This window comes from Limulus polyphemus, unplaced genomic scaffold, assembly GCF_000517525.1.
Source record: "Limulus polyphemus unplaced genomic scaffold, Limulus_polyphemus-2.1.2 Scaffold1414, whole genome shotgun sequence".
In the NCBI taxonomy this organism is placed as follows: domain Eukaryota; kingdom Metazoa; phylum Arthropoda; class Merostomata; order Xiphosura; family Limulidae; genus Limulus; species Limulus polyphemus.
Genome location: NW_013667024.1, coordinates 1 through 26,849, shown reverse-complemented (window position 1 = coordinate 26,849; position 26,849 = coordinate 1). Strand labels below are relative to the sequence as shown.

Here is a 26,849-nt window from a genome sequence, read left to right as displayed (position 1 = left end):
GAGGAAGGATATGATCCTTTGTATAAAATTGCTCCCTCTCATGAACATTGTGAAGCCACTGTATAAGCAGTATTACATTCCACATCATGAACTTACAATTGATGAATCGATGAGAAAGTTCAAGGGACGGATATACGTTCATCAGTATATACTGAACAAACCCACAAGGTGGGTTATAAAACTGTGATCATTGTGTGAGAGCAAGGCAGGTTATCTGTTAGACTAGGATGTTTATACTGATAGAGACAACCCTGTGGCACCAGAGCAAGGCTTGGGTCATAATGTTGTTATGAAACTGATGGGCAATAATGGATAATTGAAATTCGGCCACTATTTATATGTTGATAACTTCTACTCCAGCCCTGGCCTCTTTGAAGCCCTCAAGGAACAGGGTACTGGTGGTTGTGGAACTGTGAAATTGAATAGAAAGGGACTTCCAGAAGAAATTAGACCAGCAAGGTTACAGCTGATGATCCTGTTTATTACAGAGAGGGTGATATGCTTGTCTGCTCCTGGCATGACACTGCAAGGGTAAACTTCCTCTCAACAATCGATAATAATAATGGCTACACTCGGAAACAAATTCTATCCAAGCAGTCAGAGACTGGACTTAGGGATGTGAAAATGCCAAATGTGGCCTGCTTTTACAATGGGATGAGTTGATTTGTTTGACCAGAAATATACCAGCTACCCATATCGACACAAATGCAAAAAGTGGTACCACGCAATTTATCACTTCATCAGAGAGGCAGCACTAGTCAACTCCTACATACTGTACACAACTGCCAACCCTAATTCAAAAATGAAGCCACATTCATTCAGGGAAAGGGTGGTAACCAAACTCTGTTCTTCTATTCCTCTGAATAAATTTGGAAGGAAAGGGAGGATAACTCAGAGGATAGGGAGGAGCAACTCACAGGGCATCACTTTCCAATGGCTTATCCAGATTATAAATACAAGCCTAACTGTATAATGTGCAGTGAAAGCCCTTCACATCCAAAGAGGAAGCAAACCAGGCATGGATGCATGAATTGTAAGGATGGGAGGGGGCCGATGCCTGCCCTGTGTCTTCTGGACTGCTTCACGAAGTATCACACGGTCAAGCATTTCAGACATTAAAAGAAAAAAAATAGTAGAAAAACTTCTAAAATGTTGTGTTTATTGTTTTAATGTTCTTTTCTAACATTTGCAGTGCATATATGTGCATTTTAGGGTGATTTAGGGATTTTAAAATAACTCGTTTCAAAATATGCATTTTTCACCAGAAATTCCAGCACTGTAAACATAGGGAAATTTAGCAGTGAAAGGGTTAATATCTATACCTCCATTATAATGCTTATTTTGCAATACCTATTACCAAAAGCTCCTGCAACAGTTGGTAAATACAAGTATTAAACTTAAGCATATGATGTAAATGTAAATTGTACATCTTAAAGACACAACACCCTATGGTCACGGGTCAAAGGCCATGACACTGCATCCGTAGACTCACATTCAAAATTATATTAAACTACTATTTTATGAATGTATGTCAATAAGTTTGGTATCATGTTGTAGATTATAATTCGAATTTTAGTATTATACATTACTTAATTTCTTAATTTAAAAGTAAATATTAAAAAAACCTAAATATCAGTTTTTGTGTGCCTAAGTGGTAAGGTAAGACATTAGTAAGCTTAAAAAATCATATTTTTTTGGACCCAAATTTAGCTTAGTTACTAAGTTTGATAAATTATAGTGAAATTCTGTGGTATTGATATAGTAATTTATTATTTTTTGTTATTTTGAAATGCATATATAAAACCTAAAAAAAAATATTTTCATTTACATCCTCCAAGTGAAAAATTTGATAAGACTTAGCAACTTATGAAAGCAGCAAATGAGTACAAAGTTTGTAACTAGAAGAGATAACTGTTTTCTATACTTTATTTATTGTTCTATGTTTTAAGAGAAACAACTGAAATTTAAGAACTTGTTCGTAAATAGTAATAATGTATATACATATATAGTGCAATATAACCAAAATGTTTCTGTATTTTACAAAATACTGATCCACTAGAACACAGCCAAGACAGGTCACTTTGTAAAGCCCAGTTTTATATTCTTGGATATGGTAAAATGAGTGCACTGCATCATTGCAGCATCTGTTACATTAGTCAGGCATATCAATAAAATAAAAAATAATAAAAATATATAAATGGATAATGTTATGAAAGTTAAGCTATATAGAATAAACACTTGTGTCTTCATGTTATAATTTGTAGTCATTCTATAACAAAAAATGCATAATTTATATCTATTTCCAAATTTTTTATGGTGGTTACAAGGTTGATCAAATCAACTAAACCCATATTTAGACATATAAATAAATAACAGATAATATATGTCAGATTAGAAAAAAAGTGTGTGTATATATATATACAAGTTCTTTTTGCCAACTGTCAAAATAAATGCCTTTTACTTATATTTCTTAATAGTATAAATACATACTATGTTTTTGTTGGGCTTAGGATTCTTCTAAAGTAGGTGTCCATGACTTGTTAGCGATAAATTCAATGATGAATAAACAGCACACACTCTACTTGTTTTCAAATAATATATATATATATATATTCGTAACAAATTAAACGTATGTACAACAAAGTGTTTACACTATAGAGATTACAGGCATATCAGTATACGTATAATTCTCCTCTTCTTGTCAAAAGTCCACTTAGGCCTATTCAGTTACTTTAGAATTTCAGTTGACAAGTCGAACTATCTTCTCTATATTACTATCGTACCTGTATTCTGTGTGTGATTCACTTACAGTTGTGGTGCAAGTTACCGTAACTCGTTTGGTCTTCTTTCTTCTGAAGATCCTCTGTTCCTTTTTGTCAAAGTGTACCCAGGCTGATTCAATTACTTTAGAACCATGCTTTGACGGAATGAAATTATCCTTCTTATCTTTTTTTAAACTGTTAGTTTCACTCTAACATATTAAGCATTAGGCCTATGTCAGTTGTTAGGCCTATCACTTTTGCAGTACTTAACTTTACACAGCTATATTCTCTTTTGCTATTATCTGTCTATTGTTGTCTGTCTGCTGCTTCCCGCTCATCTCACGCTATTTATATCTCTATTACATAGTCGTCTGGTCACTTTCTATATTCTCAACACCAATTAGTTATTAACAAAACCTTCTACAATTGTCAGTTTTTAACTCTTATTATAAAAAATCTTAAAGATAATATAATATCTATATACAAATATAAATCAATCACTAATATTTAAACCAAACAATCTTTTTATATCATGACAATATATAAAGTTTTTTCCAGAAAAAACGTTTGATAATTATCTGAAGATTATAAAGATTTTGCATGTGAAATTTGAAAATTTTCTGCTGTGTAAAAGTGTTCTTCATCTCACAATTAAACTTACTTTACATGCTGGATAGTCAACATTCGAAAAAAAAAATGCACAAGAAAAACATTACTTAAAAAATCTTAAACTTAATAAAAAAAATATATTTTGGATACAAAAGCCTTGTAATATTTACTGATAATCTGCAAAACTTTGTAAAGATATGCTTACTGTATTAAAAGTTATTGCATGAAAACTATAACAAGAACAAAATGGTTACGAGGTCAGTACCTGGGACCGAGCCCGTAGTGAGAGTTAATACAGTGAAGTAACAAACAGTTTTTCAGATAAAAATTTTTAAACCCATTTTAATGGATGGTTTGACTTATCAAATTAATATATACTTTATCAATAAGAATTTCTACTGTAAGATAGCCAAAATAAAAAAAAGTGTTTGATGTCATACTTCAAACTATATATGCTCAATTTATATTAATCCATTTTACCATTGTTTGTGCAGAATTTGTTACATAATTTCTATATTCTATCAATTTCTAGTAGGGGAAAAAGAAAAATGAATTATCATACCTTTACGTGGTTTTGTCCGTGAAGGTGATCGTTTCTCTCTCCCCAAAGAAGGGCCAGCAGAAGGCAAAACTGCAGCTACAGCAGGTTTTGCTTTACAATAAAAAAGTTTAAGAATAAACTCAATATCCTAAAAAGTAAACAAAATATTTCACTAAACCTTTTCCACACTGGCTGAATTTTGGCCAAATTTATTAGGATATAACAAAAAACTGAATTTCAGAAAACAGATAATTTAAATAACAGAATAAAAAAAAACACTTTTTCACATTAAAATGTCTTCTAGAAGTACAAATAATTCTAAATCAAAGCCTATGAAGACAGATCCAGTAGTGAAAGGGTTAATAAAACACATTTTTAAACATGTGCTCAATACTAAAATATGAAACAATGAATATGTTAAAATATCTGATTGTAATTCAGTTATACATATAAAGCTATTATTAGATAAATTTTCTTCTTTTAAAGATACTGAATTGTCAAATAATTATCATAAGCAATGACTATTTTGTTTTATTAATATATACTGTTGTTCTTTACATAATTTACGATTAGTCTCTAGTTCTCACTTATTACCAGTATTGTAGAGTAATTTCTACACAAAATATTCTCAAGCAGAATGCACTCAAACCATTTTATTCTATAAAAACAGACTGTAAACCACAACTGAGAATTCAGCAAAGTATAGGACATCACAATTCATAGAGTCCACAAAAAGATTTTAGTAAGCCTGTTAAGTTAAACATAGCAGAGAGATTGGCAATCTCAGTTGTTTCAGATGTCAGAAAGTTACTGATGCAAGCCTAGATTTAACATTGTGACTTTTATAACCCAGAAGAAAAACAGAATTTCTGAATATCATTATATAGGGCTTGAAGACTATTTTGTGAGTGTACATCATCTAAATTGTTTTATCTTTTATTTCAAATCATAAACTGTATTACTTCATCAAATCTGTGAGTAACCTGTCAGTGTTATGAAAATGCAGTGACAGCCACATAAATTTTACTTCTTTTGTCGTACAGGTGTTTTTATCCACATAAAACAAATTGTAAGATTACATTTATGTTCATATTAAAATGTGATATTTTGAGATCTTAATAGAATGTGGAAGAAGTTGTAGAGGTGACAAAATTTAAATATGTAATTTATATATTCATTTTCAATGAAGCGAAATCCAGAAAATTTTAAATATTATTTCTATCCTAATCATACTCGGTATCAAAAATTTACCTGTTAGATTAAAAGCAAAATCAGTTAACAGTTGTTCAAAATTAAAGAGGAAATATGAATCTTGGATGATTTTAGATTTAAGTATATCTATAAATAACTCGGAGAAAACAAATTCAAATTTCGGAAGCAATTTTGCTTTTTTTTTTTTCTAATAAATTTTCAGTTCTAAAAATTAACCTTTAAATATGTAACAAACCAAAAGATACTGTTCTTCTAAAGAGATTGCTAACCATTAGATATGTAACAAGTCAAAAGATACTGTTCTTAAGAGATTGCTAACCATTAGATATGTAACAAGTCAAAAGATACTGTTCTTAAGAGATTGCTAACCATTAGATATGTAACAAGTCAAAAGATACTGTTCTTAAGAGATTGCTAACCATTAAATATATAACAAACCAAAAGATACTGCTCTTCTGAAGAGATTGGTAACCCTTAAATATACATAACAAGCCAAAAGATACTGTTCTTCTGAAGAGATTGGTAACCCTTAAATATACATAACAAGCCAAAAGATACTGTTCTTCTGAAGAGATTGTTAACCCTTAAATATGTAACAAGCTAAAAGATACTGTTCTTCTGAAGAGATTGGTAACCCTTAAATATACATAACAAGCCAAAAGATACTGTTCTTCTGAAGAGATTGTTAACCCTTAAATATGTAACAAGCTAAAAGATACTGTTCTTCTGAAGAGATTGGTAACCCTTAAATATACATAACAAGCCAAAAGATACTGTTCTTCCGAAGAGATCATTAACATTTAAATATGTAACAAGACAAAAGATACGGTTCTTCTGAAAGATTATAAAATGGCAATTTCCAGTTTGAAATTTGGCTTATCTATATAGTTTTCTTTAAAATTTTCTGTAATTTCCTAACTTCATTATAACATATTTATTTTGGTAGTACTTGATGTTTTTGTTTCTTCATTACTGGTTCTAAAGACATAAGTTTTCAATCTTTTTCTTTAAATTTAATTTATATATCTATAATTTTTATTGATCTTATTAATTTATAGTTTTTGTATTTTTTTATTACACTGACAATGCATGATTTTGTAATACAAGTTACATAATGTGAAGAGTAAACTTCCTCTGGATTCTGTTGTAAATTTCATTAAGAAATGCATCTTTAATCCAAAAAAAAAAATAACAAATTGTTGTGATCTATTAAACACTCCATTCCTTAAAAAAAATAAACATAACTTTACCTTCATGTCTTGAGTCTACAGGTTTTTTCCTCTCCCGAGATGATCCAGGGGTTCTAATCTTCCCATAGTCAGCACTTGCTGGACGCCGTACTTGCCTGTTAACAAACCCATAAATAACTATTATTTGAAGTCAAATTCCATGAAATATATAATTTTTAATAAAAGTTTGCTAAGCCGGCTCAGTGGTAAGTATGCAGGCTTATAATGCTAAAATTTGGGTTTTGATACTTGGGGTGGGCAAAGCATAGATAGCCAATTGTTTAGCTTTGTGCTTAACCAAAATCCAAGAAACAAACATAAAGATATTTAAAAAAAAAAAATGTTTAACATCATCCATTAGTCTTCCTTAAATATTAAACCGAAGAGACATAAAATGGCACATTGTAGCTTCAATGTTTCTATCGCAACAAAAGTAACTAATCTTTCGTGCTCTTGAAAAAGTATGCACATCATAACTATTTAATTATCTAATACTTACTAAAAGTTTGTTAAGCCCCCAAAGGCTCAGTGGTAAGTCTGCAGACTTATAATGGTAAAAATCAGGTTTCATTACTCACAGTGGGCAGAGTACAGATAGCCCATTGTTTAGCTTTATACTTAACCAAAAACAAACAAGTTTGTTAAAATCAACTGATTATATTTTGAGGGCCTATGCATTTATAAGAAAATTTTCTTTGATCATCATTTGTAAAGAATTAATCATTTAAATATAATCTTACTTTATAAATTAACTTCATATAAAGTGTTCCAAAACCTTGGAATTTAATGTGTATTCTTTTAAATCCTTAAAAGGTTCTGAGAAACATGAAATGTTAAGTCAATTCCCAATAAACTAAAATTTAAAGTTGATTTACTTCTGTAAAATAATTACAAATTTGGTGAAATTTTATAGGAAAGTCCCTTGTAGCCAAAGTATGAATCTATCAATAAATATTTCTTCCATTATTTTTCAAACATGATTGGTAAGAGGAAATTGTCTGCCTTCCTAATACCCAATATTGGCTAGCCTCGATTGATGCTACATATCGAAAACTTTGACCTTAGTGCTATTTCCTGTGCTCGTCCCAGCTATTACTTGTTCATGTTTATAACAGGTTCATCCTCATTTTCAAGACAATTGATGAAGAGTACAAGTTTACATACACAGCCAATTCATTATTTTACATACCAAGTAAGCAAAAGTACAGGGATCATTGGTTTGAAATTGGACAGTTTGTATTATTAAATATATCATTTAATGAAACAATGATATTCAAGGTAAGATTATTTATAGACTTAGTGATCAGTACACTTTAATACTTATAGTACATGCATACACAATAGTAAAATAAAATCTTACTTTTTTTAACTTTTAACTTGAATATTCATGATTCTATCCTTAAAAATGACATAGAAAAGATCCATAATTTTGTTATCATAAGAATTCCATAAAGAAATGTAACTGAAATTTCCTCATTATTTTCTTTTTTAATAATTGTGATCAAACACTGTTACTGTAAAATAAACAGTTGTATTAAAAACATTGCTATCATTTCACTTTTTATAATGCCTGGAATATTTATTATGGAGGAAAGAAAACTTGTGTCAAAATTGAAATAATGGAGTATTGTTAGTTTGGAAGAATGGTTAAAAAATAATAATTGTGATAAGAAACACATAATCTGCCTCAAGTTACTTCAATGTTTTTAAATATTAATTAGCCCAAAAATTAAAAATTTTGATTCATTGTTTATGAATTTAATGGCATACTATTTGAGCAAAAAGAACAGTATTAAAGAAATACTTAATGATGATTTTCAATAAAAATGAGGTTAAACCAAGCATATGCAGACAAAAACTTACACTGTGTCTGCCCTTGTATGCTTCTTTTCCCTACGATGAACAAGTGGGGCAGTAGCTGGTCTGAGCATAGACTTTTCTTCATGTTGTGACTCTCTAATAAATTTGTAACACATCATAAAGATCTGGAAACTTTAGTGTAGGAAACAGGTAAGTAATTATATAAAATACTAATTACAGTCATAGAAACTTGTACAGCAGGTTTTATAGTGCTATGTTGAAATTCTAGTCTTTACACTCATAAGAGTTTGTACATCAAGTTTTAAAATACATGATACATAACTTAAGCAATTTATGTATACTAATAGTTCTTAAAACATAAGTTAAAAATGCAAACTTATGAAAGCTAGAGAAACATGTAATGTGTTCTACATGTGAGATTTTGAATTACAATCTTATTGTATTACAGCAAGAGCAAGTTATCCTGATTGTAAATAAAAAGCTTAAAATAGCTTATATTTAAATACCTACAAAAACAAGTTTCCAAGAGGTTCAATCAATTTCACAATTGTTTACCAGCTGATGACAATAAAAATCATTTAGACTGAAAATTTAAAAATGATTTTCACGTACATGTATTAATAGGCTTCAGGATACAATATCAGTACTAAGAATAATCACTTAAGTTTAATATGTATATTTGTTCTTTCTTAAAGACTATGACGAACAATCCAACAAAAGCTTATGGGTCATACTGCTGTTGCACCTGGCATACCTCGCGAACCGTTAAAACAATAGAATTTGTCTTTAGAGATAAAATGATTATATTTTCATGTCCAATGTTTGACAACAAGATGCAAATTTCAACATAAATATTAATTCCAGCTTGCAGATCTCGTTAATAATAGAAAGTTGCTTTCAGTGCACACTCAATAATGCTGATGTTAAAGTTTCCTGAAATATCCTATTGTTACTTTATGACACAAACACTGACCACTTTTATTAAGAGTAAGTTTTTGCATTATTATAAAAAAACACCAAAACTGATTGATCCCTTTGATAACTACTCTTTTTCTTGAGACATTAAGCTCTAAAATATTAAAATCAAAGTAAAATTCAACTCTTCCATAAGTTTGGTAATAGCTAAGTAAACTGAGTTAGAAAAAAAAAACTTTACACATACAAACATACCCAACATCAGGGTAAATCAGAATTTTGTCTCTTAAGAGTAAAGTAAAACAAGGAGAACACAAAAGGGAAAAGCATTTTATTTAATAGTTTTAGTTAAGCTAACAGGATGGGACAGCTGAGATGGACCAATAGATTCCTTGTTGTCCCTAAACGTTATGTTATCCGTAAGTTATACCTTTGTACTGGGGTTATTTCTTCATGTTTTGTTTGGTTCCACAAGCCATCACTCGGACTAATTATTGCAGCCATTCTTTCTCCATATAAAGGTGTACCACTTGACCTTTGACGATACTCATCAGCTTTTTTTAACCTCTCTGCAACTTCTTTGTACCACGCAGTTTCATCTGTACGGTGTTGGTCACTGACCTCCTTATGAATTAAAATGTTGTGATCAGACAAGTTAACATCTGTACGGTGTTTGTCACTGACCTCCTTATGAATAAAAATGTTGTGATCAGACAAGTTAACTATCTGTACAGTGTTGGTCACTGACCTCCTTATGAATAAAAATGTTGTGATTAGACAAGTTAATATCTGTACAGTGTTGGTCACTGACCTCCTTATGAATAAAAATGTTGTGATCAGACAAGTTAACATCTGTACGGTGTTTGTCACTGACCTCCTTATGAATAAAAAATGTTGTAATCAGACAAGTTAATATGTACGGTGTTGGTCACTGACCTCCTTATGAATAAAAATGTTGTGATCAGACAAGTTAACATCTGTACGGTGTTGGTCACTGACCTCCTTATAAATAAAAATGTTGTGATCAGACAAGTTAACATCTGTACGGTGTTTGTCACTGACCTCCTTATGAATAAAAATGTTGTGATCAGACAAGTTAATAAAACATTAATGATTCAAGTTTGATGTGACAAACATGGATAATAAGTAAGAACTGATAAAAGTCTATTAAATGATTACTGGTGTTAACATCTATCCAGTTTTTCATCAGTGCATCATATTGAAAGAGAAATGTTTTACAGAAACTTAGCACCTGATTAAAGATCAAATAACATAACATTTCATAAACTTAAAAACCCAAAGAGTTGTAATAAAACACATAATGAAGCTCTTTTACTATACAGGGCAATATTACATATCATAATGTAACATAAAAATGATTTATCATTACACAAAGGAAAAATCTAACAAGTTACTCTATTCATGAAGGCTAACAGTAGAATGATAAACAACTTTATTTTCAGTTAGTGTTCCTGTGTATCTGTTGCACATAACAATAAGTCACAGTTTACATAATATTTCTATAAAACATACATGTTTACACTTAAGAATTAAACCACAAAGTTTTTTATTAAAATAAACAGGATGTTCTGAATTTAGTAAAGAGTTATCAGTTACAATTTCAATATTAAAATAGGAATTGTTTTGAATTCTGGGCTCGAGAGCTATCTACGATAGCTGTCCCTAATTTAACAGTGATAGATTACAGGGAAAGTAGCTAGTCAACAACCTCACCACTATTCATTTTACCAATGAATAGTGGGATTGACCATTACATTATAGCAACCCCCATGGTTGAAAGGGTAAGCATGTTCATCAAAATAGGATTGAAGCAGCATACTAAATGTTACTGACAATAGCAAACAAATGCTTAATTTAACTGGACACATAATATTATAGTACTTTGTTTCTATCACATGCTCATGGTGTTATTTATTACAAGAACATAAAGACTTCACAGATAAAAAACACAATACTTAGGAGAGTGGTAAGCATAACATTCCTGTAACAACCATTACACTCTGAATTTCAACATCCTTTAACAACATAAATTCCTTGGCCTTTATGTTATCGGCTGAGCTCTAACTAATTTTGGGTAGTAAGTGCATGAAAACATATAAATGTTAGAGAAAAAAAAAGAATATTGAATATTGTGGTATTTCCTGTATAAAAGTGTCTTCCTGCAGAGCACTCAGTTAGGTACTCTAACTGGAGATTTGGAAAATACTGGACTACAGATTATACTGATCTCTTGTTATTTATAACAAAAACAAAACAAGGGCAGTAATGTATATCAAACTGATAATAGTAAATTGAGGAATTTATTCAAAAGCCCTTATCAGTTCAGTGCATGTCTTTCACCACCAAAAGCAAAACTCTGAAGTTAAGGTTAACAAGATAAACTAAAAATCAAGTTAAATAAAACTAAATATTTTATATCAAACATTAAACTCAAAAATGTTTGTTTGTTTTAGAGTAAAGTCACATTGGGTTACCTACTGTGTCCACCGCAGGGAATTGAACCCTGAATTTTAGCATTGTAAATCCGTAAACGTACCACTGTTCCACTGGGAAACAGCTCAAAGATGAAACAAACTAGAAGACTAATTAGTTATATTTGTCATAAGACATTAGTATTAGGCCTATTATGTTTTTTAACACTACATTCTTTATCTAATCACTTAAGGATTTTCAAGAATACTAATATTATACACTCTTTAAAGAATGAATAGAGTTAATGTTTGAATCAGAGAGTTGTGAAATATGAGAAAATAAGATAAAATAGATTTCTACAATATCTGATGAGTTCATAACAGACACTTTCAATAACTATAAAATTAGAAGTTTAGTATTTCTTAATGGTGAAAATCCACACTTTTGTTGGTTGGAAGCTTGTATAGTTTATTACAATTATACCATTGATCCTAATGTTCTAGCAAACTGTAGCTTACAAATGCCACAGTGTAAAAATCAAGCTCCAGACCTATTACTATAGATTAAATAACTATATCAATGTTTAGGCATAACAGCTAAAGTTACTAAAGGTAAAAACATTTTATGTTGAAACACAGTCATGAACAATTAATGAACTTAATGAAGAAAAACAGAAATAAATCTATACACACCTTCTGTTTAGGAGGTTTCTTCCAATTTCCATCCACATACTGATAAGCAGAGAATGGTCGATACTTTGCTTTGTATTCTGTTTTCTTTGGGCCTCGTCTATTTTAGAAAGACATAAAAAAAACAATATATTTAAAATGCACACCTTCTTATATTACTTACATATATGTAAATATAAAAATACAGCTTAACAGAATTTCATTTTTAAAGAAGATGCTGCTTTCATATAAGTAAATATCTAAGTACACAGTAAGCCATAATTTATAAAACCTTACCTGACTGCAACAGGGTCCTCAGTTATGGCTGTGGCTCCTTCTGGTAGTGTAGAATGTTTTGAACTCGTTCTTGAAATAGCTAGAATATAGCACTTTTTGTTTTATTCTTCTCTACATGAATGATTTCATCTATTTTTCTACAGTTAAAGGACAACATGTACGTACAGTCATTACAAGGTAAGTAGAACATATGGAATTGACACAAATAACCACATACATTAGTCAAGCAGTAAATAAGCAAATATTACACATATTTCTATTAGTAACGTGTCATTCTGTCGTAAAGTTTGGGACACATCGGACAATGCTTGGCTTTCTTACTTCTACACGCACATAAATACATGTCCCAGGTAATTTTTTCTAACTCTCATATTCTGTCTGTTCACAGGTTATATTCTGTCTGTTCACAGGTTATGTAGACAGGTAATAATGGTACATAGACACTGCACCAGTGAGGTATATCCAACCAGGGAAAACTGACTTTGCTTAATAGCAATGGGATAGCTCTGTGTAATAATAGGAGGCTCAACAAGATGTCTATTATTAAGTAATTCCAAGTTCTCTAACTTTGGCTGAGTTTAAAAAAGGAGGAGACTGAACAAAATATAAAACACGCAGTGAAAACAATCTTTATTTATATAAGTTAAAACACAATCAAAATAACATGCACGGGATGAAGAACAGTACATTTACTTTATAGCTCTCTCTGCTCTCCTTAACAACTTATAAAGATGTTTAATAAGAATTAGTTAATGTAAGTTTACACATTAAACTTTAAGAGTGTATTAGTATTATAAAAAACAGGTCGATATATCATTTTACTTTCTACCTGCTATTCTTCTTAACCAATAAGTACAAGGTTCTTCCAAGATGAATGTGAATGTTGGTCGTTCACAGTTAGGCCCATAAAATAAAAAGGTTGGAAGTAAAATGTTTATTGAAAAGAATTGGATGTGGGTGAAATACTAAATTTTGTACTGTTTTTAAAAATTAAAATGTATACATATAAAATATTTAAATGTGCTATTTATTTTTTCAGTAAAAACAGTACAAAATCTAGTATTTCACCACTTTTATGGGCCTAACTGTGAACTAACAACATTCACATTTATCTTGGAAGAACCTTGTACTCGTTGGCTAAGAAGAATAGCAGGTAGAAAGTAAAATGATATATCGACCTGTTTTTTATTGAAAAATATAAAAGTTCCAAGAAGTTTCTCATCCCTTTTTCTTTATTTCATAACTGATTTCACAACTATTCTGATCAGTTATAAATACAAAGTTTTTTTAATAACTTAAGGTGACCTGAGCTAATTTAAAAAACAAGAAAAGTGACCACAATAAGCTTAATAGATAAAATGAGTAACTACCTTCAATCTCAAATTTCTATCTTATGATTCCTTATCGTCCCACTGTTAGATATAAAAAAAAGAAATACCATGTATGCTCTAAATTTGTTTTCTTGCTCAACAGCACTTGCATATTTGAACAAGTAATTTTTCCAGTGTCTAAACAAAATGTCTTTATAAGTATGAAAGTATCAGCTTACATGAATCCCTCGTTGTTTTCCTGATTGGTTGTGCAGGAATTAAGCCAGTAGAAACAAACCGCCGAGCTACAGAAACTTGCAGACTTTCTTGATCATGGGGCCACGCAAATTGTGACTGATACTCTGTGGAATCTCCTTTATCCTCTTCCTTAATGACAGGATTTTTACGGGGACTGGGTGGGGGATAACTCTGTACCATCAACTGATAAAATTTTTTTTAGTTTCAGTATTCTTTTAAATGTGGGTGAATATTTTCTAAATTACAAATGGTTCCAGCTTGAAAACTTTACTGCCTTACATTGGTTGAATTGCTATCACTACATACTGATTTATTTAAAGCAGGAATTTTAAAAGCTAATACTATGCAAACTCATCATATTCAGTTGCAAGTGTCCTTTAAGAATTAAATTTGAAACTTATTTTTGTCCTTAATGAAATATTTTTTAAGTGCACATACAAACTGAATAATCCATTGTAACAATAAGTTAAATGATTCACCAATCAAATTTCTTTTTAGAAACAGGGATCACTTACATAAAATACGAGTCTTAGTTTTGATTAACAAGTAATTTCTGTGTACTGTTTAATATAATCTAATTCTTACTGAATAGATCTACAAAATATTATAGTTGTAACTTAGCTAATATTCAAATCTTCATAAACAGCTCAGTCATTTTGATCAACCTTATAACCACCATATAACTGTGACACTATAACTTTTAATGCAATGAGTGTATCTTCACAAAATTAGGCAAGTGTTTAGTAAACATTACAACTCTCTTGTACAAAAAAAAAAAAATCTGATTTTTCAATTACATATTTTATTATAGATTTGTTTGTGAACTTAAGAAACATTTCTTAAGTCAGTCCACGTGCAAGATGACTTTCACGTTAACAGTAAAAGTACTTTTTCATCTTATGATTTTCAAATTTCACTTGCCTAACCTCTAGAACCTCTTAAATGACTATCAAAAGCTTTTTCAATAAAACTTTCTTCTTCGTGTTATTTTATTTACCCTAACACTAAGTGTAGCAAAATCAGTAATGTAGGGTAAAATGAAAAGTTGAAAAATATGAAATAAATCTAAATTACCCCTTTTTTATCGTTCTAGAATTACTGCCTATTGTAACAGACTACTTATTCTTACAGCTAAAGCTATTAATTTTCAAAACTGTCACTTGTTAATCTTATTAATGTGCTTTACTCTCTCAGATTATGGCAAGAGCCATTATCACAGCGAGACAGCTTTTTGTTACCAGCACAGTTGTCAAATTACACATGGAATTTTCATGTACTATTATGAGTATTTTGTTTATTTAAGTTCTGTTATCTAACATAATACATTTCTAATTTTTACAGAGCAATAAATAAAAAATAAACATAAAAAACAATAAATATAGCATTTACACCTGCAATTCTTTTTTTTTTTTTCTTTTTTGCTCTTAGGCCCCTGACAAAAATTTAATTCCTACTCTTTTGTAACAATGGTAATAGTAATAATTATACTATTTTAAATATGCAATTAAGAACATGAAATATTGACACATACAGAAAATATAATACCCTAAAACTACTATAATTTAAAAATGGTATTTTATCCAAGCTATAACTGGAGTAAAGTAATTCCATTATCTGGTCAAAGTAAGCTTGGTGATAGCAGCAACAACGAAACTGTATGCAAAATCATTAAAAAAATGCCATCAGAACAAGCTAGCCATTTTGGAATTCAGTAAATTTAAATCTTCTCTTCCTAATCCCAAGATAGGGCTTAGATCCCAGACAAAAGTACATGTACAAAAAGGAAAAATATTACAAATACCAAACTTTCAAAACACTTTATCAGGGAACCAATACTACTCATCATATGCACTTTGTCTACCCAATCACCCAAAAGATGAAAAAAAATAAAGGAATGCAACAAAAACAAACAATATGTGGACAAAAAAAGCTGTAGTATCAGTAATACTAATGACATGTAAAAGATGTTTTTAAATTTTAACATAAAGCAACAAATTATTCAGGTGAAATAAGCAGCAGACTGTACTCCACAATATAGTTTTAATGATATGTAAAAGAATACACAAAGACTTGCTTTATTTACTCACAAAAGGCTCTACTAAACATTACAGCTTTTATCACAGATAAAGAAACACATAAAACATGTTTTATGTACTCACTGAATGAGGATTAGATCGACCAACCGTTGGCTCCGCTGATCGGCTTCTGCTCGACGTTTTGGTCTTAGAGGGATTTCGTTCTATAGACTAAAAAACATTTTCAATTTAGTATTAAAATAATATTTAATCACTTCTGGATCCTTACACTTCATTGAGTTTCACCACATATAACAAGGCTTTTTTTAAGTAATGGAGCTATGATTTTCAAGTAAACATCAAGAAAACACTATTGCATGTTAACATTACCACCAATCACTAGCACAGCTCTGATTAAGGCACTGAACAGCCAATGATAATTTTAATGTCCCGTATAAACTTCTTCTGTAGAAACTGTATTCAACACAAAGTTATTCAGAATTGCCTGAGATGGCCTACTGAGGAAACTAAGAAGAAATAAAGTGAAGAAACACAAGTTTAATATAAATCAAAAAGTATCCTAGCTGCTGTATGGAAAGTTTCTAATGAAGATTGCATAGAGCAAGATGGAAAAAAGTTTAAAAATAAGAATGATGAAACAATTTTAATATAAGTCAGACAAAATATCCTAACTGCTGTATGGGAAGTCTGTAAATAAGACTACAAATAGTAAGATGAAAAAAAAGTTCAAATAAAAGGTCACACTGCATCATTAGAATTTTATAACACTGATTTCACAACAATATATGTCTAAAAAAATCCACTCAATGTAGAGAGAACTGTAAGTATGATAAATAAACAACTGTAACTATTTAAAGAAATGGTTCTTCCAACAGTGGCAAAGAGTGCCTGTAAGAACCACATAAGTATGTGCATCAAACAAAAGATCATTACTGCTTTGTTTCTTACATAAATATGTGTATCAAACAAAAGAAGATTACTGCTTTGTTTCTTACATAAATATGTGTATCAAACAAAAGAAGATTACTCTTTGTTACACATACCTATTTCTTACCTACAAGATCTCTGTAGGAGCAGCAAGTAAATCAAATACTTTAATACACAATGAAAGGACTGACCAAGTGTCTTGTTAGAGGCTATGAACTGAAGAGCTTTTAGGAATAACATCATGTAACTAAAATAGATTAGTTTGCAGTTTTTATCATTTCCAAGGATGCTTCTTTCTTAGTACCACTTTTTACATGCACATTTGTCAAATATATCAAATGATAAATTGGTTCTTTATAAAAATCAACTGCCTGCATTTGTATCAACTCTTTCTAACTCTCCCATACGTGCACAGACTGACTGACACACGTTATTCTTTTAAATAAATACATTTATTTACATTAAACCATCTTCCTAATGTACAAGTTGTGTGTATATATAACAAACTGCTTCAATTTTATATCATTGTGATACAAGTTAAGTATTCTTCTACACTAGGAAATTCCATCAGATAATTAATTACTATTTCAATAAAAAGAATTTAATTATTTTTTACCCTAGCTCTGTATATATCCAGCTCTGACTGAGTACCTCCATTACCCCCCGTACTGTTAAGCACATTACCAGAGTCATCAGCATTGTAATCGCATGGAAAAACTTCATGAGTCTTATAAGCTACCTCAGGATATTTCTTTCGACGAGGCATGGCAGGCTCCATAGTTGAATCTGTAAGAAATATGTACACAATTGTTGTTAAACTTCACCACGACCACCATTCATTACAAGTTTTAATATTCATTATGGTGCATAATACAAGTTTATACTGCATTCAGAAAACTTTACAATGGTGATAACTTGATATGGCCTAAGCACCTACCCAAGGAAACTATGCTCATATTAAGAGTCTATCACAACAATAACAAATTTAGTTTCCAAAATATGATTACAGACCATCTAATTACTGACTTGGTTTTATTACATTCACTATTGGTGTGACCCACATATTGCATCATATTGAGTAGAGTTTTGTTTTTAACTGTTATAACATTCAGTGTAAAGGACTAACTATACAAACTGGATAAAACCAATAATTTTATATAAAATACATAGGTTAACCTAGCAGTAATCACAATACTGATGGCACTTATCTAAATACTTTTCTGTGGCTGACTTGTTTTTAAGAGATCCTGTAACCAACAAGGTGATGTATCCACAAGCAAAAAATAGCCAAGAAAAATGTGTTTAAAAAGCCAATGTTAATTCAAAAAATAGGTTGAGTCCATAAGAACTCCATCAGTACTTTTAATGCTAGAACATCATAGGTACTGTTTGCTGCAGGATATTAGTATGCTCCCTGGCTTGCATGAAACAATCTCCATTATTCATACACTGAGTAGTTCAACTACCAAAAATCATCGTGTAAGTATTAATCTGCATAGAAACAGGGGTAACTTTCAGCCACAAATCTTGTACAATATGTTACTCACTAATTGCATTCACTGATATGACTTCAACAATTGTCTAAAAATGAATGTCCCTTTATGATTAATCTATTTTCCATGAATCTAATTAAAATCAGAGGTATGTCATGTGCTCAACTTCTGTCCAGTGAAAATATTTTTACCTGGAAACTTCTTCATCTTCAAAATTAACCAATAAGGATGAATTGGATTATACAAAGATTAATATTAGTACTTCAATACACAAATGAAGAATTAAAGCAACCGCCTCCCTGGTGAATAAATGCTGTTGGTCAACAAGAGCTTGGTAAAACCACCACACCGCTCCTCATCCTTACTCCATCAAGTATTCCAGCTAAGATCTGAATACTCAAAGTGTAATAATTCCAATCTTTTTCATCCCTCTGGTGCTAAAAACTATAATTTTACTCTCTTACAACAGTCCAAGGTAGTATTTCACACCACAAGATAACTTCCATACAACTTCTCATTTCAGGTATTTTCACATGAAAATATGCAAATTTTATCATTAATTACCATTTGCTTTATGTCAACCTTAAAACAGATATGCTAGTGTAAATTCCTACATCAATTTTGAATAAGATGTTTTATATTTCACTTACAGTAGCGAACACCTTAAAATAAATCCACTGTTATTACAACACACACACACACACAATGGAAAATCCACATGAAAAATAAAATGCAAAAAACACTACAAACACATCTATATCAATTACATATAAGAAACAATAAAATACAATTAATTCGTACATTCTAAAATAAAACTAGAAACAGTTTTTTCAGGAAATGTATAAATAACGATATTTACACACACACACACACACACCTAAATGAAAAAGCTTTTTTTTCTCCAACTGACTTACCACTCTCTGGAGGTTTCTTAACAACCTCATGGGAGGTGGGTTGGAAGTCCTGATGCCACGTAAAGCTTTGTTTATATTCTGTATGTAGCTGGAACATTAATAAATTATACATTTATTTCAATCAATGAATTCAACATGTCTATTAACCAACTTCAAAAAACATATTACTCATGCATAAATATAAACAACTATATGTCTTATCTTGAAAATCCAGAAAGGATTTTTCTTAGTAAAGGAATGAAAAGGTTCAATCACAAAAATAACTCTTTTACCAGGTAGTGCTTTTGTAGTTCATCCTTATAATGCTATTAGCATTAAGAAAAGTTTACTGACTTTACTCTTGTAAGGATTGCCTCATATCTTTACGTTAATCTCAAAAAGACATACACAATTATTAAATGTAAATCATAATACCCAGGATAGTTTTATATGAATAATCACTTGCATGAAGACACTGGAGCTTTCCATGAATATAACTAAAAACCAAATGAAAAATGGCAAAATTGCTTTTAAACTCTCAATTCCAAACTTCCATAAAACAGCAAAAATGACATTATGCATATATACATATAGCAACAAATTTAAAGAATACATGTAATCAACATGTACCAGAAGTATTCCTGAGATCAGTAAAAAGATACAAGTGATTCTATTTAATATCTATCAAACACAACAAAAATCAGAAAAATAATATTTGGAAAATTCTCAGAGTAAGTTTTTAAAATATCATCTTATGCATACAAGGATGGTGACTTAACTCATGTTGACCGAAATGTACTTTTCTTTTTACAAACACTGAAATAACTTATTTTCATCAAATCCCAATCTTTTTTCTCATTAGTCTACCTTATTCTCAGATTTATCATTTATTTCAACCTGCTACATTGATTCTGAATGATAAATACATCTTGTAAGAGCCGATATATATTTTTTCCAAACCCTCACCCAATTTTTACTTAGCAGTGCATAAATACTTTATAAAGGTTATTAAATGACTATATAGTAATACCAATTTTTTGTTGGTGTATCTACAATACACACAATAAGAATATTATTCTAAATACAATGCAACATACTTAGAGTTGCCACACCCTGTATATCAAGTTTAGTTACAAAGCCTTTGTGCTTTGCAGTAAAGCTTTCTTTTTGCTCCAGTTATGATAGATCCTCATTCTACATGTACTTCTATTTTGGTCATATTAAAGCTTTACGTCATATATCATTTATTTAAAAAAAAAAAGTCAGACAGAACTCCACCCTAAACTCTTGTTATAGCCACCTCAATCAAAACTTATAACCTTGTACTTTCAAATAGTCATATAAAGATTCAACTATCAAAGGCTTTTTGCCTTTGAAAGGTCCACCTACAATTATAAATCATCTCCAGTCATCCATCAAAATAAAAGAATGATTAATATTGTTCTCTCATAAAAGAAACTTTTAAGTGGAATGTGTAACTTTTTGTATTTCATATTAGAAGTCACAGACTAATCTGAAATATGCAATTATTTTCTGTGAAAGATGTTTTAAACTAACAAGTTTTGAGTCACTTTTCTCAACTTCAATTAAAAATAAGTAGAAATTATTCCTTCAATCTTCTTTTAAATATCAACTCCATAATGCAAAAAAATTACTTTGTGGTAAATATTACATTACTTATACAGACGTGTGTGTGTATTATATAAACATACAGAATACAAATTATTTCTGAATTATAACATGAGATGTTCACTTATGTCCCTTCTTTTTATAATCCCCTATTTATAAAAAATACAAGTTTCAGTTAATACTAAGTAGCACCATTGTTTTACATGTTTACACCGTATTAATGTTTTAAGAGTTAATATGTGTAATCTCATGATTTCACGAAAACTGACTTTTAAAAACTAAAGGATGAGATGAAAGAGTAAGAATGGTTGATCAACCTAAATGAAAAAAATGCATTGCTTCAAAACCCTCTTTAAAAAGTGAAAACATGTTCCTAAATAGATTAATAGAAGAATAAAATTACAATGAAACTTCAGTAAACTGGCCATGCTTAGTATCAAGAAACACAAATGGTTGTTTTGATTTGACAATATCAGTAATAATAATAAAAAAGAAAATCAATCAATTTCTAATTTTCTTTGTAACAAAACATAACATTTAAAGACAATGAAACTATTACAAAAAATATATGGAAAACAAACTCAAGGTCAGCCCTTATCATTCAAATATTTGTAAAACATTTCTTTTAAACTCCTGTAAATGTACTGCTTCCACCCCATCTCAAAGCAACCTACTAGAAATACCTAATACCATATTAGACAAATAACGCTGTCTTAACAGATGACGACTCCGATCCTACCAAAATATATATATACGTGTGCCCTCTAGTCCCATCATTCTTGCCATTAAGTAAAAAAAAAATACAATGCACCAAGACTATCAAATCCATTGATAATATTACACATTTCAATTAGATCCCCTCAAATTCTTTTTTTCAAAAGAAATCTTAATCTGTCATCATGTGACAACCTTTCCATTCCAGGTGTCATCCTAGGAGCCCTTGCCAACAATTCAATATCCTTTCTAAGTTACAAGAGTGAACACAATATTCCAAATATGGCCTAATCAGCTACCCATACAATAAAATTATAACCTCTTTATATTTGTATTCAATACTTCTGTTGCTACAACTTAAAATCCTACTTGCCCCCACTACTAGCAACAGCACACTGTTTGAATGGCTTAAAAAACAAATCACCTATAACACTAAGTTCCTTTTTATACCTATAATTCAAATTATGATAACCCACATGCATTACCTTACATTTAATATTATTAAAACCCATCTGCCATTCATTCACCAAACTCATCATATAATTTAAATCTTTTAATAAACCAGCAGCATCCTCACAGTCTGAAATACCCAAGAACTTAATATCACCAACAAATTTACATAATTTATTGACCATTCCTTCATCTATGTCAATGATATTAATCAGAGAGAACAAAGGTCTGAACACTGAACTTTGTGGTACTCTTATCTGTGACAGAAAACTAGTCTAAACTCCATATACAACAACACTGTTTGCTTCCATCCAGCCACTTTTCTATCCAATGAGACAACTTACCAACCACACCTACAGAAAGTTTTTAACAAGCTTTTTATGTAGAACCTTGTCAAATGCTTTTGGAAAATCTAGATACACCAAATCCACACCATTACCGTCACCTACATTAGCAGTAACATATTCAAAAACAGTCAAAAGATTAGTAAGGCAGGATTTTCTCCAAGTGATATCAAGCTGACTGTTCCATTTTACTTAGCTAACTCTGGTGAAAAGCTTTATTTGAAACTAATATTTAATAGTTTTATTATCATATAACCCAGTACTCATGTGAGATAGAGCACATTGAATTTGAGTACGTTTGTTTTATAAAACTGACACAAGCTTCCTAGCAATGATGTATAGATATTAATGTTGTGAAAGATTATGTCAATTTGGTAGTTAAAACAAATTATTTCTGATTGTTTTTTGACATTGTTATTGATCTCGAGAAGTGGTTTAATATTGGAATCTAAGTTTTTCTTTTTCTGGTTCTTTATCCTAATTCCTTTGTTTATTTAAATTAATAATGTTGATACTCGTATTCTATTACTTAGTAATGTTTGTATTAAGTTCTGGCCAGGCATGGATTTACTGTATTTTTTGTAAGTGTTTAAACTTATTTTAGATTTCTATTGTTGTTTCGATTTAATAAACTGTTGTTTTTCTTTTTGTTCGACCCTGGATGTAGCAGCATTTTATTTTAGTCCATTACATTTGTAGCAATGGTTACATAAAAAAAAAAGCCTAATGATTTAAAATTAAACCTAATGTTATAACTTTACACTCAGTTGTACCTACAATACCAAATCCTAAAAGTATTCAGTTCCAACTCAACTAACTAAAGTACACCAAAGTAAGAACTCTAGACTTTAAAAACATTGAAGTGCTTATCTTTTCCAAAAGAATGCTATAACCAACAACTCTTAAGTATTTCTTTGTATTAATAGGTCAAATCTTCTATCCATTACTTTCCACAGCTTCCGTTATCATTTTCCTATCATCTATTATGCTTGACAACCATCTTAAACTTTCTTAAATAACTTTCCAAAGTATATTTTATTAGGCTTTCAAAACCTTTTTCCACCACTGATGTAAAACTAATATGCCTATAATTACTGGGACAATTTTTACACCCTCCCCTAAAAAGATATTAACATTAGTCAACTTCCAATCCTCTGGCACCAGCCCACTATTCAAGATCTAATTATAATTGTAATTATTTTGTTATACATAACTACTGCAGTTGGGCACTTATAGCTATCCTATGCACTACTGTCTGTCTTGGTAAGAGTGGTTGTGAACTATTTCTATTCAACATTGTTTACATCATAAAATTTAAGCCTTTGCTGAAGTTTCATTTGTACCAATTGGCATATTTTTCATACTGAAAGAGGTAAGTACCTTATCTTGGTAGAATATTTCTGATAGTTGTTTTGCCAACTCTGAAACCTTCTGTAAAATATGCATTACAATGATTTTAGTTTATTCTTGACCCATTGAAAAAAAAAGTAAAATGACTTGTCGAAATGTTGTACATTATAATAAAGTTTTTTCATTACCTAGTTGATCCATCTCAAACCTTTTATAGACTTTTTGAAATGCTTTAAAGGACTGCACATAAATTGGAAAATAACTTTTAATCCTAGTAAATGTAAGATAAGGCATTTGGATTATCATAATTTTAATCACGTGTTCAATATAAATGGGCACCCACTCAATAGCATGACTGAAGAATATTAAGCTAGCTTGGTAAAAGTGTTGGATAAGTCACTCAAGTCATCAAGGCAGTGCTCGTGACTAGTAGCAAATCAAACAAAATTTTAGGATGTTATTATATACATGATGATTCCAATCCAAATTATGTAACTACCTCTTTATACAAATCAATAGTTAGGCCTCTTTTGGAATATTACAGTGTACATTCTTATCTTGGACAGGGTATTCACTTACTGAAAAGGAATAGGAGAAAAGCTACTAGGATAATTTGTGAGAGTGAAGGGTTATCTTATAGAAATATATTGATATTAATATTAGAAATATATTTCACTCAAGAAAAGAAGTAATCTTATTTAATTCTTCAAGATTATAGAAAGGATTAATAGAATAAAAGCTTCTGATTTCCTTGTGTTGTATCCTGAAGACAACCAGACAAGAAAACAGATTATAATACTTTTACAGGGAAAGAGGCAATGTTCCAGTTAAGATAGTTCCATTTTCTTTTCAGAGTTTTGGCTTATGGAATGATTTGCCATCATGTAGTAGTGGAGGCAAGTATCTTACAAGAGTTTAATATAGAATCAATGGTTTTCTAGAGAATAAAGGGTGGCTTTAATTTTTTAACTTTTCTTAGACACAGTTGTGCATGGTGTGCTATTGCAAAAGAAAAACCTGATTTGGGAAAGTTTAAGAAATTTCTTGTGAAAAATTTGATCTTGAACAATTGTTAATTTGTCCCTATTTTCAATCAAATTGGATTGTGAAAAGACTCGGGTAATTCAGATTTTTCATATTTCAGTCTTTTCTGTGCCCAAAACACAACCATAGGTTTATCTTTTGTTCAAGTTCTAAATTTTATAAACTTTTTTTTCTTTTTAAATATTTTGAAAACTACAGTAATAACATATTATATTTAACTTACAGTTGTAATTCCTTTTAAAGATATCAATTAATTTTTTCTTAATTATATTTGAGAATGAGAAAAAAAATTTGTTCAGCTCATACAGATAAATCCTGTTTTTAGGAAAATGAAAATATTTAAAAGCAACATATAAGAAAATTATTTTCTACTTTGATTTTACATTATATATTTTTAACTTGAACAAGTTAAGGCTTATGAGTTAAATAAAGTATTTATTTCAAATACTTACAAAAAAAATGATAAAGTTTATGTCACTACCACACCCAAAATATTCTGAACCCTAAATAAGTAAATTTAAAAATTAAATAAATTATATACAAACAGCAGAAAGGTTCCGCTAAGCCCTAGGTTTAAATTTAATTTTTAAAACTCTAACTTCATATTTCAAAGCAAACTTTTTTGTAACACACATGAGTAATGAAAGCAAGCCAACTAACTACAGACGAGTATGGTAATACAATTATACATATATGAACACGCGATGGAATGAGTCTCGTCTTTTTCAATCCATACATCTACATGAAAACATACCTTTTCGTCTGTAGGCATGGGGCAAGCGCGGCACAAATTCCAAACAGAATTAAGCATGTGCCCGCTTTCACTTCTTTCTTTTAAGTCTCACAAAACACTTTCGTCAAAAACGTCGCAGACGAAACCGTCAAACCTATCCAATCCGAAACGATGAAATCAAAAAGCCTATACAACTTACAAGTAATCCCTCTACAATGGATAATTTTGAATTGACAAACAGCCACGTTATGCTTTCAGAATACGAGCCATCTTGGTTCTCGTTTACTTGAATTTTGAAAGATGAACATACGTGGGTTTGAATATAATTTATCCTTGAAAGCAGATTAAAAGCTTGTTAGGGATTATAGTGCAGAAACAAGAAAGTAACAAACAAAACCTTGTGAGAAACAGTTGTATACGTTTTCAGCTTTTTTCTTTAATTTTACAAATAAGCTAACCCTATTCTTGTTGTTAGACATCGACGAATGCCGAATACTTCCGAAAGTTTGTATAGAACACTATTGTCTGTAAACATATTAAAACCCCAACTCTAACGAGTGTTGATGGCACTACCGTTTTTCTGCAAATTATTTTCACCGGGCTGACTTGTTATTACTATTTAAAATGCGTGTTGTAACTTTTTTTAAAAAAAAATATACTTTTAAGGTGCCTGTACAGTGCTTTATGTCATCTGAATTCTTACTGCCTACTCTGTTTTCGTTTACCTGCAAAATAATTGACAGTAATTGAAGAGAAAAAAAAATCCACACCTGTGAGATACCAAAGATTTAAAATATATATTAATTAACAAAATTTTCCAGGATTTCTAACACATACATATTATATTATGAAAGATATAAGTTATTCTTTACTTTTTTCGTATGAGATGTAGTTCCTATGAACCAAGAATGTTTACTTATTTTTGTTCTTGAAAGGTTTTTTGGTGTACAAAACTTGAATATAGCTTTTATATGCGAAACATTTGTTAGCTGAGTTCTTGCACAGGTCTTAAAATATAACGCTGATAAACGAAAACATCGGCATATGTAGATCTTGAAAGTCGAGTTGTTCAAAATTTGAAAATAGCGTTGATAACTGAACCAATTGTTGGTTGATATTGTTACGTCTCCGTTTGTTAATTGATTTTTCCGTAACTTTGTTCCAACGAAATTTTAACGACA

General features: G+C 30.3%; 1 protein-coding gene across 2 annotated transcripts; it reads right to left on the bottom strand.

Annotated features, from left to right (window-relative positions):
- Positions 1-3,835: 3,835 nt before the first annotated feature.
- Positions 3,836-26,130, bottom strand: LOC106463462 (nuclear protein MDM1-like). 2 transcript variants are annotated; one of them, XM_022390953.1, is made up of 11 exons: positions 25,690-26,130; positions 19,426-19,513; positions 17,635-17,804; positions 16,215-16,301; positions 14,037-14,238; positions 12,488-12,566; positions 12,215-12,311; positions 9,520-9,713; positions 8,217-8,309; positions 6,375-6,469; positions 3,836-4,023 (listed from the first exon to the last, which is right to left on the bottom strand). In XM_022390953.1, exons 1-11 carry the CDS (start codon positions 25,744-25,746, stop codon positions 3,893-3,895), a joined length of 1,293 nt encoding a protein of 430 aa, XP_022246661.1. In that variant the 5' UTR covers positions 25,747-26,130; the 3' UTR covers positions 3,836-3,892. The 2 variants fall into 2 exon arrangements, with proteins under 2 accessions (XP_022246661.1, XP_022246662.1); XM_022390954.1 differs by having other exon boundaries at positions 17,758-17,804.
- Between the last annotated feature and the right edge of the window lie 719 nt (positions 26,131-26,849).